Source organism: Terrapene carolina, unplaced genomic scaffold (genome assembly GCF_002925995.2).
Source record: "Terrapene carolina triunguis isolate 2854851 unplaced genomic scaffold, T_m_triunguis-2.0 Scaffold714, whole genome shotgun sequence".
In the NCBI taxonomy this organism is placed as follows: domain Eukaryota; kingdom Metazoa; phylum Chordata; order Testudines; family Emydidae; genus Terrapene; species Terrapene triunguis.
This window is the reverse complement of record NW_020665065.1, coordinates 12,277,917-12,290,644: the sequence shown is the minus strand read 5'-3', so window position 1 is coordinate 12,290,644 and position 12,728 is coordinate 12,277,917. Positions and strand designations below refer to the sequence as shown.

At 48.4% G+C, this 12,728-nt stretch overlaps 1 protein-coding gene across 1 annotated transcript; it reads left to right on the top strand.

The window, feature by feature from the left end:
* Positions 1 to 348: 348 nt before the first annotated feature.
* Positions 349 to 6,897, top strand: KIAA2013 (KIAA2013 ortholog). The gene is made up of 3 exons (XM_026659976.2): positions 349 to 1,482; positions 3,427 to 4,280; positions 6,169 to 6,897. The coding sequence occupies exons 1-3, from the start codon at positions 492 to 494 to the stop codon at positions 6,184 to 6,186; spliced, it is 1,863 nt and encodes a 620-aa protein (XP_026515761.1). The 5' UTR covers positions 349 to 491; the 3' UTR covers positions 6,187 to 6,897.
* The last annotated feature ends 5,831 nt before the right edge of the window (positions 6,898 to 12,728 follow it).

Genomic DNA, 12,728 nt, shown 5'->3' with positions numbered 1-12,728 from the left:
CGCCCCCAGCCTGGCACTGCCCCGCCCCCCCAGCACGCCCCCAGCCTGGCACTGCCCCCGCCCCCAGCACAGACCCAGCCTGGCACCGCCCCCCAGCACACCCCCAGCCTGGCACCGCCCCCCAGCGCGCCCCCAGCCTGGCACCGCCGCCCCAGCGCGCCCCCAGCCTGGAACTGCCCCGGCCCCCAGCCTGGCACCGAACACTCCACCTTCCCGGGCCTCTAAGGGTTAAGCCCGGCCCTGTCTGTCGTAAAGTGTCGTGCTCCGGGACACGTTCCCCTTTCCGGCCGTGGTGGCGCTTGGTTTGCGGCAGTTCGGGCAGGCGCGGGCGGAAGCGGGGGTCCGAGGGGCGCGGCCGGAGGACGGGCGGGCGAGCGAGCGGAGGGAGGCGCGCAGGCCGGGGATGAGGGCGCCCCGGCGGGGCGGCTGGTAGATCCAGGCCGGGGACAGGCCCCGAGGCGACTCCAGGCCCCCCCCGCTCCCCGCCCCCCATGTGGCTGCAGCAGCGGCTGAAGGGCTTCCCGGGGCTGCTCTCCAGCAGCTGGGCCCGGCGCCTCCTGGCCCTGCTCGGCTTCCTGCTCGTCGCCTACTGGTACCTGGGGGGCGCCCGGCTGCGCCTGCCCTGGGGCGCCGGGGAGCCGCGGGGCGGCGAGGCCGGGCTCTGCCTCCAGGCCGAGACGCGGACCTGGCCGGGGCTGGAGGAGCGCGGCGATGCCCTGAGGCTGCGCCTCCCCGGGGACGGCGCCCAGGAAGCTCCCGGGGGGCACCCGGCCCTAGTGGGCAACGGCTTCCTCCTGCTGGACGTGGCCTCCAACCGGCTCTGGGTGTCCGCCGGGGCCTCCGCGGCCGGCCCGGCCCACGCCGCCGACTACCCGGCGCTGGTGCAGCTCAAGGCGGTGAGCGGGCAAGCTGAGGCCCGGGCCGCGGCGGTGGTGCTGAGGGACGGGGCGGTGCGGCGGGTCCGGTGTATCCAGAGCGGGCAGGGGGCGGCTGTAGCGCAACCCCCCGCCCGCGACTGCGTGACGGTCCGGGAGGAGCTGCTGGCTCACCGCAGCCGGCCCCATCTCTACCTGCAGCGGATCCACATCTCCAACCCCACCGAGAGGGTCACCGCCTTCGAGGCCTCCACCCCTTCCTCTGCCCAGGGAGCCAAGTTCGCCACCAGCCTGGAGAAGGTGGGGGACCGGCAGTTCCTGCTCTCCTCTAGCCGGGTGCTCCTTGCTGGCAGCTCCAAGGTGGTGCTGGTGGTGGTGGCCGCCAAGAAACTGGTGACCCGGGTGCAGGTGGCGCCCAAGTCTCATTTCCACGAGACAGTGCTGTCCGTGGTCTACACCTCAGAGCCCATAGAGCCTTCCAGCCTGGAGGAAACCTTCAGCAAGCTGAGGGAGTTGGCTAAGAAGGAGATGCTGGAGGTGATGCAGATGGGGGTTGAGGACCTGTTCCAGGAGCACCAGCAGACTTGGTCCGATTTGTTTATTTCAGGTAAGGAGTGCTAGGTTCACTTGACAACCAAATAGTGAGAGCATGAACAGGTGAGCCCCACCCACAACATTCTGGTCACTTATGAAGCATTTCAGCTCACATGAAATTTCATCCTCCTTATGAGATGGTTAGAGGGACAGTAGGGAGTTCTCAGGTTGTTAATAACCTAACGCTTTTTGCTCAAAGCACTTCAAAGGTAGTTAAGCATTATTAGATAAAGAAACTAAGGTTAAGGAGAGAACTTTAAGAAGTGGCTTCTGATTTCTAGTCCCTGCTCTGGATCTGCCACTAACTTGCTGTGTGGTGTAAGGCAAGTCAGAGGCCAAAACTAAGTAGTCTCTGATCCTGGCTGCTCAATTTGAGAAACTTTAGGCTAGTTTTTCAGAAGTGCTTAGCACCCACAACTTTAAGTTAATGGGACTGGTGGGGGCTGAATACTAAGACACTCTCACTTAATAGGGCTGGAAGAGACCATGAGAGGTCATCTCATCCAGGCCTGTGTGCTGAGACAGAACCAAGTATACCTAGACCATCCCTGACAGGTGTTCGTCTAACCCCTTCTTAAAAACTTCAAATGATGGGGATTCCACAATCTCCCTTGAAAGCCTATTCCAGTACTTAAATACCCTTAAAGTTAGAAAGTTTTTCCTAATATTTAATTTAAATCTTTCAGGCTGCAGATTAAGCCCATTACTTCTTGTCCTACCTTAAATGGACATGGAGAACAATTGATCACTGTCCTTTTTATAACAGGCCATAACATATCTGAAGACGTATCAACTCACGCCCTCCTCCCCCCTGGTCTTTTTTTCCCCAAGACTAAACATACCCATTTTTTAACCTTTCCTCAGAGGTAATCTATTGTTACAGGCTGGAAATCAATTCTGAGGATTAGTAGGATGAGGCAACAAAGTACCTAAATAAATCTGGTAAATTACAGTTTGTAAACCTTTTCAAAAAGCATGGAAAATCCAACTACATTAATAAGGAAGTTAGTCACCGTTGCACATACATCCACAGGGTCTCAAAGCAGCAGAATTTCCATTAACTAGAGAGAATTCAACCGCAGACACTCCTAACCAAGAGCTCCTTTGTTTCTCCAGGAACAATGTAATAGTCCTGTACTTCCTTTAGACTGGGTAGGGTTGGTTAACACTAAGGGCTGGTCTACACTGGGGGGGAAGGGGAAATCGATCCAAGGTACGCAACTTCAGCTACGCAAATAGCGTAGCTGAAGTCGAAGTATCTTGGATCGAATTACCTGGGGTCCACACAGCGCGGGATCGACGGCCGCGGCTCCCCCGTCGACTGTGCTACCACCGCTCGCTCTGGTGGATTTCCGGACAGTGAGCGCATTCGGGGATCGATATATCGCGTCTTAACGAGACGTGATATATCGATCCCGGATAAATTGATTGCTGCCCGCCGAAACGGCGGGTAGTGAAGACGTACCCTCTTAATGGCAGCTATGTGAGTGTACTGGAACTGAAGTAGGCTTGAGGTCTCCATGTGTTATACATGTGTACGGTTCTAGGGAAAGGGAGTATGTAAGTCTCCTTTCATATGTATCTTGCCCATTAAAACTTCCTCTGGGCTGAAACTTAGTACAAGATCTCCACATAGCAATTTTTTTTTAAAATGAGAAAAATGCAACTTTTCCTGTTTTGATTTATAATAAATGGGACATGATCAGGTCCCTAATTTGTTCCATTCACTTCAGTGTTTTCAAACCAAGTTAAAATGGAAGAGACCAGGGTTAGAAATGGCTGAGCACTGGCAGCCAAGCGTAAGCGTTTACATTCAGTTCCTTGTCACCCCCACACCAACATCTGTGTAGCTGTTGGCACCAGTGTCTGCAACTCTGAACTTCCTGTTTTCTCTGTTTAAACGCTTACCGTCACACCTGTTTCCCAAACTGAGCGGGTTTTTTTCTCTGTATTGCAGGGGTCGAAATGAGAAAGATTACAGATTCCCACACACCATCCAGCAAGACCGTCAATATGACTCTCTACTATGTCCTATCCTGCATGCCAGCTCCTCTGCTGGACCCGCTCATCAGTGGTGAGGACAGAGAAAAAATGGAAGCCAACTTGAACTATGCCGACCACTGCTTCAGTGGCCATGCCACCATGCATGCAGAGAACCTGTGGCCCGAGAACCTGTCCAGTGTTCCTCAGATCCTGCAGCTCTCAGACTTGTGGAAGCTGACTCTCCAGAAGCGGGGATGCAAGAGCCTGGTGGCAGCTGGGGTCCATGGACTCATGCAGGGGATGGTGCTCAGCTTTGGAGGTCTGCAGTTCACAGAAAACCATCTCCAGTTTCAGGCTGACCCTGATGTGCTTCACAACAGCTATTCCCTGCGTGGGATCCACTATAACAAGGACCTGATTAACCTGGCTGTTCTGCTGGATGCTGAAGGAAAGCCCTTCCTGCATGTGTCTGTGAAGTTCCAGGACAAGCCAGTTAGGCTGTATGCTTGCGAGGCAGGCTGCTTGAATGAGCCTGTGGAGTTGACCTCTGAGCTGCGGGGTCACACATTCCCTGTCATGGTGACTCAGCCTATCACACCATTGCTTTATATATCTACAGACCTGACCCATCTGCAGGACCTGAGACACACGTTACATCTGAAAGCTATCCTGGCCCATGAGGAGCACATGGCCAAGCAGTACCCAGGTTTACCCTTCCTGTTCTGGTTCAGTGTGGCCTCCTTAATCACACTCTTCCACCTGTTTCTGTTCAAACTCATCTACAATGAATACTGTGGGCCAGGAGCCAAGCCACTCTTCAGGAGTAAGGTATAAAGCTGCCACTCTCCACTGCTTTCTTGGGAGCCAAGTCATCGGCCTGGTTTTCTGTCAGCTGTTCCTGGGGAGGTTCTCTCTGGTTGTGAAAGGGTTTGGAGTCTGTCTTGAAGTGTGTGTGTGTGTGTGTGCGCGTGTGCGCGCACTTGCACCGAAAGGTGACTCTTCCTGCAAGACAGTAGGATTAGGTCAGAGAGACTGCAAGAATAGGGCTCACTCAACCATTAACAAAATAAATCCATTGTTGTTCCTTGTAAAAATCTTTGGATGGCTGCCGTTGAAAGCAGACACCCTCTTTCACTGTAGCAACTTGGAGGTTTGTTTGTATTAACACCACAGTTGCAGCAGTGACACCATACAGTGTTTGTCCTGCAATTATACAGTAGTGGAATGCTAGTGACAAAGCTGCTGTGCTTTTTCCATGGAGTACTCTTATCCCAATTGTTGTGTGGGCATTGCTTGCACACGTGTCTGCTGTGAGTGAATTGTGTAGTGTGGAAATTCACACACATGCAAGCTCCTGCCGTAGTACATAGTCCAGATGCTTATTTGTTGGGTCTGTGGATAAATATTCTAGACTTGTAGTCACTGCACGGTTCTCATTGAATGTCACCTTTACCAGCCTCAGTCTGGATAAGTGCTAAACCAATATTAGTTCTCCTGTTATTTAGACTAAATATGCAGCCATCCTGAAGGCAGGACAGAGTGTTCTTTCCTGAAAGCTGGGGATTTGGGCCCCAAGATTTGTTGCACCTCCCAGCTGCATAAGGGCTTTGACTACTTGGTTTACGAGGTATAGTCAAGGGCAACAGCAGAAGAGATAGAAACTTAGTGCAGAACAGAGACTAGAAAACGTTCTTCTGCTCTTAGTGCCAATACTTTCTAGCTGCACCTTACTGGCATGGAGGGAAGATGGAAAATGAGACTGATTTGCTGCGTGAGCCAAGTGCATTGTTCAAAACCTCCTCTCTTTAGGATCAATTGCAAGACTTTGTGTGTTTATTAATAAACAGTCACCAAATAGAGATGTCTCAGGGGAAACATTCTGGCTTCAGATTGTCCTGCTTTTCTAAATCAGAAAAGCAAATTAAAGGAAGGTTAGCTGAGGCTGGATTAGACACTGGACTTAGGGTTAGAGATGGACTTTGAAGGAGATTCTCTCATCTCTCAGATGCAAGTAACTTATTGGCTCCCTGACTGCTGTTGGGAGGCTGATCCTGAGTGGTGCTGAACACTTGCAACCCTGTGAGGTCATTGGGAGTTGAAGGTGCTCCAGCAGCACTTGGGGGACTCCAGCTAGACATAGGAAGATGTAGATTAAATGTACAGCTCACAGAAATCTGCAGAAAGTTGCATTCTTTCTCCAGGCATTACCTTGAGCTCATGATCAAAATATTAACACAAAGGGAAAAGTGCTCAGGAAGTCATTTGTATTGTGGTGCGTGCTACTACATCCTGGAACTCAAACTAGCTCATGATCCTTATTCACTGCTGTCTGTATCTCTCTCTGCCTTTGCTACTGGAGGATCGGGGAGACTCACCTTCTGCCTTTTACATAATGGATTGTGTTCACCATTACAGCTTATTAGCACTGACACTATCCACTGAATTACTGAGAAACTGCACAGCCATAGACTTGGAGCTGAGTAAGCATCTGTTTCTTGCATTGGTGCTCTTTGCTTTGCAAGGAGTCGTGCAATGTACAGCAGATTCGCTCATTCAGTGTCTTGGGCTGGAGCCAGCTACAATGAAGATGGTACAGAGCCTCTGTGGTCTAATGACAGCTCAGTGCCACAGACAGAGATGAAGTGAAATCTATTGCTGAAATATAATGTTTCTGTAGCTGTAAGCAAGATAACACCTTGTTTTATTAATTGCACAGGAAGATCCCAGTGTCTGAGCAAGTGAACTAACAGTCCTGCTTTCAGCCTCCATATACACAAGACACCTAGTGCCCGACAGTTCTGCGGCTGAGAACAAGGATCTTCTGAAAGCAACAATCCTTTTGTGCCTTGTTAAGAGGGGAAACCGTGACTTGGAAAGTTGATGGTTATGCAAGGGTTTACACTAGAATCTCATGTATCACTGGGGTGTCTTTCTGACGTGTAACATGTTCAGTTCCATAAGATTAATCTGTTTGGTGAGGAATACTTGAAAATATGAGTCCTTTGATTCTTTTTAACTTTACAGGAAAATAAAGAATGAGCGTTCCCTTCAGAATTAACCTAACTAGAAAACTCTTTAATTCAATGTCACTTCTCCTTTCTAGTATGCATTTTAATTTATTGCACTGCGGGGCAGGGGTGGGACAGGATGTTAATTTTGCATTCAACTTTGATAGCAGATAACACCCACTTAAACTGTATATATAAGTGCTGGTGTCACAAGTTTAGTTCAGCCTTTGTGATTGTAGAATGCAAAATAATCAGTTTAATGAAGTGATTTTGGGGTTAAATTTGGAAATGCTGACCTGTCAATTTTCTGTTCTGAGGATAATATTGAGACTTTGTGCATTGGTATGTTCTGGCTACTGGGGAGGCGTCCTACTTTGTAGTGATTTGAAGATTGTTTGGTTTTAAAATACCAAAGCTGTTGTTTTTAAATAAATACCTTTCAGTCTACACGTGTTATGGTTCACTTTTTCTGTAGGTTAAAAAGAAAAAGCAGCACCTTTTGAAAACGGAGTGCCAGCAGCTCCAGTTACAGCCAGAACCAAGTACATTACTGAAGCGGGTTTGGATTTAAGGGGGAAAATAATTAAATAGGAAAAAATGGTGGGAAAAGGGGCAAGAACTCCAAACTTTCTCTAAATCACGGGTAAAAGTAAAATTTTGCACACAATAGCTAGATGTTGAGAAACTTATTTCCAGGCAATGATCTTTTTAGAAAGAACAAAAGATGCTATTACTCAGTACTTTAGGAAGCAGAATAAAGGAAGTACAAATTTCAGCCTTGCACAGTATAGTTCCATATCGAATGGGGGGAGAAGGAACCACCTCTTAATACAAACTTGTTTTTCTGTGTTTTCCCTGTTATGCTATAGGCCAAAAAAGGATCCCTTTAGCCCACTCCTGAAGACTTGTCCCTTAAAGCAGTAATATTTGCTCATTTTATATTCTATTTTAAGGTTGAGATTTTCAAGCAGTCTAGGGGATTTAAACATCTTCCATTAATTTCAAATGTCTAGATACCCTAGTATCTGGGAAATCTCAACCTGTGTTTTAAAGTTCATATTTTAAACTGAACTCTCAAAAGGTATGTTGTAGGGAAATGCCAAACTAATGAGATCTGATCCTGTGGTATTTCTGCCGTCCACTAAAACAGTACAAGTTTAGTTATGTGAAACAGGGTCATGTCCATGGTGTCAGTAAAAGTTTCCTCCGTTATCCAAACGTATTCAGTGCTCCTGGTACCATTTAGATGACCTAGGTAGTACTGTGAGAAGACTCGCTTATTTTACACACACACCTCTGCCTTCCCCCCCCGCCCCCAAACATTGCTCAAGGCAGTTTGCAAAACCTCTCAGGGCAATAATCAGATAGTGCCAAAAAAGGGAATAAGAGCAACCTATTTACTAGCTGTAAGAGAACACCACACCAGAGATTAGTGCTTCTGGAAAACCTTTTTATGTAACAGGATTTTATCTGAAGGACTGATCAATGGTTTATCTGTTCAGCAGCAGCAGCACCTTGTATCTTATTTCCCCACACAGTATTGAAGAGAACATGATGCTTCTGAATTACAAGGAAAGTAGACTCCTGCTTCTTTACTACTTAAAGATCATGGTCAGGGGTTTCTCAGTGTTAGTTTCCAGAACAAAGTTCTGAACTTAAGCACAAGGTTGGTAACTGCCAAGGAATTTCTAATGAGAATAAATGACCTGTCTTCAGAGCTGTATCTCCAAGTAAAATGAGGTGCTTGCAACACTGGGAAGAAACACATTACCAGTTCTGCTAAGGTAGATAGCAGCAGCAGACAGAGCATGCTCAGTAGTTATAGGCAGAGCTGCTAAGGTTGCCCAACACTTTCCATTCTAAGACCCTGTTTTCAATTACTAATAACAACTTTGCCAAACTTTTAGTATTCAGTTTGAAATTTTCCATGCTGCGTGTTGCCTCAGGCTAATTTTTTGGGGAAAATGTTTCTGAGAATGAGGCTAAGGGAAATCGTTTCTTTGCACATGTTAAAAAAAATAAAAGTTGACCAGAATTTCTTTTAACAGCTTTAGTGCCCCCCATGCACTTGAGCAGGGGGGTTGACATTTGGGGAGGGGGTAGCCTTTGTGTCAGGGATGTGACTTTTCCTGTTCCTGTGAAAATCCATCCAAATTTGGCCAAGTTAAGCTGTTGAAAAATTGCTTCTCACACACTCAGAGACTTAACAGTTTAGCGGTTAACTCCCCTGAAGATTCGATCTGCCATGGGCATGCTCTAGCTTTGGGCTGGGCAGGACTTTCCCGGCACTTGCAGCTCTGGTTTGTGGGAGGCCATGCTGGCTCTTGGCACCTGAACTAAGCACAGGGAGACATTCTCATTGACCCCTCCCTGGCCCAGCAGCAGGATTAGAATGCAGAGGGGACAAAAGCTGGACTGGGGCAGAGGGAGTAGATTGGGACAGGGAGCCTGAGTGTGGAGAGTGGGACTGGAGGCTAGTGGGACGGGACAGGGAATTGGGTTGGGGACAGGAGAGTGGGAGCCAAGGGGTGGGCTGTGACTGGCTGGGCAAAGAGCTGTAGCTGGGGGGTGGGGATTGAGATTGGATGAGAAGGCAATGGGGACTGGCCGGGCAAGGAGAATGGGAACTGGGGTGGGGTGCGGGGGAGAGGTAAGGACGACCAATCTGGCAAGGAGCTAGGGAGAACTGTGACTGGCTGGGCAAGCAGACTAGGACAAGAAGCCCGGGGGATGGAAAACACACTGAGATTGGAGGGAGATGAGGACTGGGAGCTAGCGGGGATGGGGAATGTGGGTGAGGAAGAGAAATCAGACTGGGGAGGAAGCTGGGAGTTGAGCCTGGCTGAGCAAGGGAATGGGTACTGGGACGGGACTGAGATCAGATGAGGTGGGAAGAGAGAAATTAAAGTACTGGGGAGAGGAGACAGATCTGATTAGGAACCAGAGGATAATTGGGACTGTCTGGGCAACCAGACTAGGACATGAAGGGGACACAGATTGGATGAGGAACCTGGGGAGGGAGATAGGGACTGGTGGGGTGACTGGAGGCCAGGGCTGGGGAGAGACAGATCAGATGTGGGAGTGGGGAGACTGGTAATTTGGAGGGATGGGACTAGGACTTGCTGGCAAGGACACTGGGCTGAGACATCTGAGGAGTGGAGACTGGGATCGGCTAGGTCAGGAGAATGGGACTGGAAGGAGGAGCCAGAGATGAGGAAGGGGCAGGTTGGAGGAGACAAGGAAGAAAGTATCAGACTTGGGGGGAGCGGGCAGAAGACACTGTGCCCACTAGAACAAACATCCCTGCAGAGCCAAGAAAGGAATTCCCTCTTCCCTCTGCTGTCAGCAAATAGCTGAAATGCACTGGCAAAATGTCCCACCCCAGCCCGTGCTGGTCCACATGAGACTGACAACCTACTACTACTATTGGTTACTCAGTTAGCTCTTTGGTGGATCTGAGGGTTCCACCCATGTTGATGAGCCATGAGGATGTTAATATGCTCCATTGACTTTGTTTATTCAGTTTGCTTTTTTCAAAGCCTCAGAAATCACACAGAGCTCTGTTAAAAGCTCTGGCTGCAAAGTCTAAGGAATGCCAGAATTTAGGTTACCTGTGTAACCTTAATGTAGCCATCTTGTGCATATGCATCATATGACCGTCTTTAATTACATAATCAGGCCCTATTTTTTTTCACATGAGACCTGCCTCTTGCAGTGCACGGGATGGGCTTGTTCTGAGAATGAATCAGGGTTGTGTAGTAAAGATTTATTTGTGGGACCCCGGCCTCATTTTTAGCAGAAATTGGAAGATGTGTCCAGATGAGGCAGGGGATTGGAAGAACAGAAAGGATGGTCTAATGGTTAAAGAAGTTGAATGTTGCCCTGCAGAATTAGATTCTATCCCTGCCTCAGCCACCGAGTTCCTGTGTGATGTCGGGCAAGTCACTTAAACCCAACTTTTTATAGGTGGTCACTAACTGTGTGTTCCTCATTTTCTGGGTTGAGTTGAGTCCTGGGGCCTGATTTGTTAAAGTGCTGAACACTTAAAGCTGCACCTGAAATTCCCAGAAACTGTGCTTTGAACATGTGAAGTGCTACAGAATGCTAAGTACTCTGAAAAATCAGCGCCTAGGTGTCTCAGATTTGGCACCCCAAATTAGTGGATATTCTTTACCTTAATCTGTGCATCAGTTCCCTGTCTGTAAAATGGGGATAGTAGCACTCCTCGCCTCACCGGGCATTGTGAAAATAAATATTAACATTTGTGAAGCATTCAGAGCGTATAGCGATGAGCACCATAGAAAAGCCCATGAAGAATTTGTAATTCTGTCTTCAAAGCAGGATTTGAATAGTGTGCACTAAATAAGGCCTGGGCCCACACGCTAAACAATGAGGATAAACAAAATAGTGAATATTTTTTCATTAAATAAGCACCCTTCATTCTGTGCACTGAAGGAGGCCAGGGTCCTGTGGAAAAAAATAGTATATGATCATGTAATTGAAGACTGTTTCACAATGCATATACACAAGGGGGTGAATTAAGGTTGCATGGGCAACCTTAATTCTGTCGTTTCCTAACTTTTGAGTGCTTGGTTTTGGCAACCTCAGCTGGCTTTCTTCATGTGCATCACAGCTGCCTTCACCATGGTCCCCATCACCACAGATGCAGTAAGTGCCTGAAGACTCTTAGATTTCTGTCATCTAAGTTTATTATATACGAAATAATTCCCCAGGGCCTATTGCAATTCGTATTCCAAGTTAGTTGCCTTACATCCCGAACAGAGCACCAGACAGCAGCAGTGGGGCAGGGTAGGGAATGCAAAGCAGAGGGGAGGATGAATCCCAAGATTATAGGAACTGGGCAGCAAAAAACAAAGCCAACACGCACAGGCCACTTCCACCGGCCAAGCTTTCGAACATGCCAGTCTGTTGAGAAGGGAGCAGGGAATTGCCAGGGGCCAACTTCAGGAGCCATTAAACAAGCAGTGACTCTGGAGCATCTAGTCTGAACCTATTCAGAATATATCAGGGCTGGTCTAGACAGTATTTGGTCCTGCCATGCGGGCAAGGGACTGGACTCGATGACCTCTCGAGGTCCCTTCCAGTCCTAGAATCTATGAATCTATTCACATTTACCCAAGTGTTAGACATTATTTTACTCAGCCTTCTGCTCCCATCAGCAGCCCCCTGCATCTTCCTGAGCGGGGTCTTGGTGGAGAGATCCAACGGCAACGTTGCTCCTAAGAGATCCATATTGCCCTGGGTGATGGAAAGTAGAACAGGGCCCACAGGCCTTTCTGCAAGAGCCCTGAGCCTATTGCAGAGGTCACAAGGCGCTCAGGAGAGTTGTGGGTTAGGTGAGTCAGACCCCCTGTGGAGACACAGGTAAACTTACAAGCCGATTTGTAGGAAAGCTGAAACTCCCTTCTCTGGCCTTCCTGAAGGGCATGGACAGGATTTGGCCTTGAATCTTATTTGTTCTCCATCTCAATGAGTTGCACCCTGTTGCCTTGGAAAGTAAGCTATTGAAAAATCAAAGTACAGTTCGTGGGAAATCTTCTGAAAAGCAGATTTCAACACCTACTATTTTAATGTTTTTGCTACCCCAAGAGCGAATGGGCTAACGGGGAGACAGCAAGTGGCAGGCATTATAACTCTTCAGCTAGTAAGAACTAAGTATATTGGAAGAAAAATTTGTTCTTATCCTTCAGTAGAATCTGCATCCCCACAGGCTGTCCCCGCGCTGGCTTTTTCTGAAGTTCCATGATGTGTTTTGGGTCTGGGCAGCAGCTGGAATGAGAGGATGGGATGAAAAGACTCTAATGAAGTGGACATGAGCCTATAGCAGCCCTCTGTGAATTGGGTCCTTGATCATCATTGGCCGCAGCTGCAGTTTGGAGCTTTTGGCCTCTCCACCAATGAACATCAAAAGAGTTTCTGGGGCACAATTATTCCAGGGAAGCTACTTCAGCTCAGCTAGACTTGCTTACATGCATGTTGATGACTAGACCTGGAAAGAGGTGGGCGAGCTGTCAGTGCCGATCACAGGAGGGAGAAAACAGAAGGCTTTCAGGGGGTTCTGCATTCAAGAGACATTGTGATCTATCTGCCCCTTTGTCTGAAAACGTCCATGCCGTTCTATTATATTGTAAAACAATGGCTCCAGTGCTCCCTTAGGGAACAGCAGCACCAGCAACTCTAACAACCGCCAATCAGTATATAAAGTACAGGGCCCTGATAATCTCTACAACAGGGAGCTTGCACACAA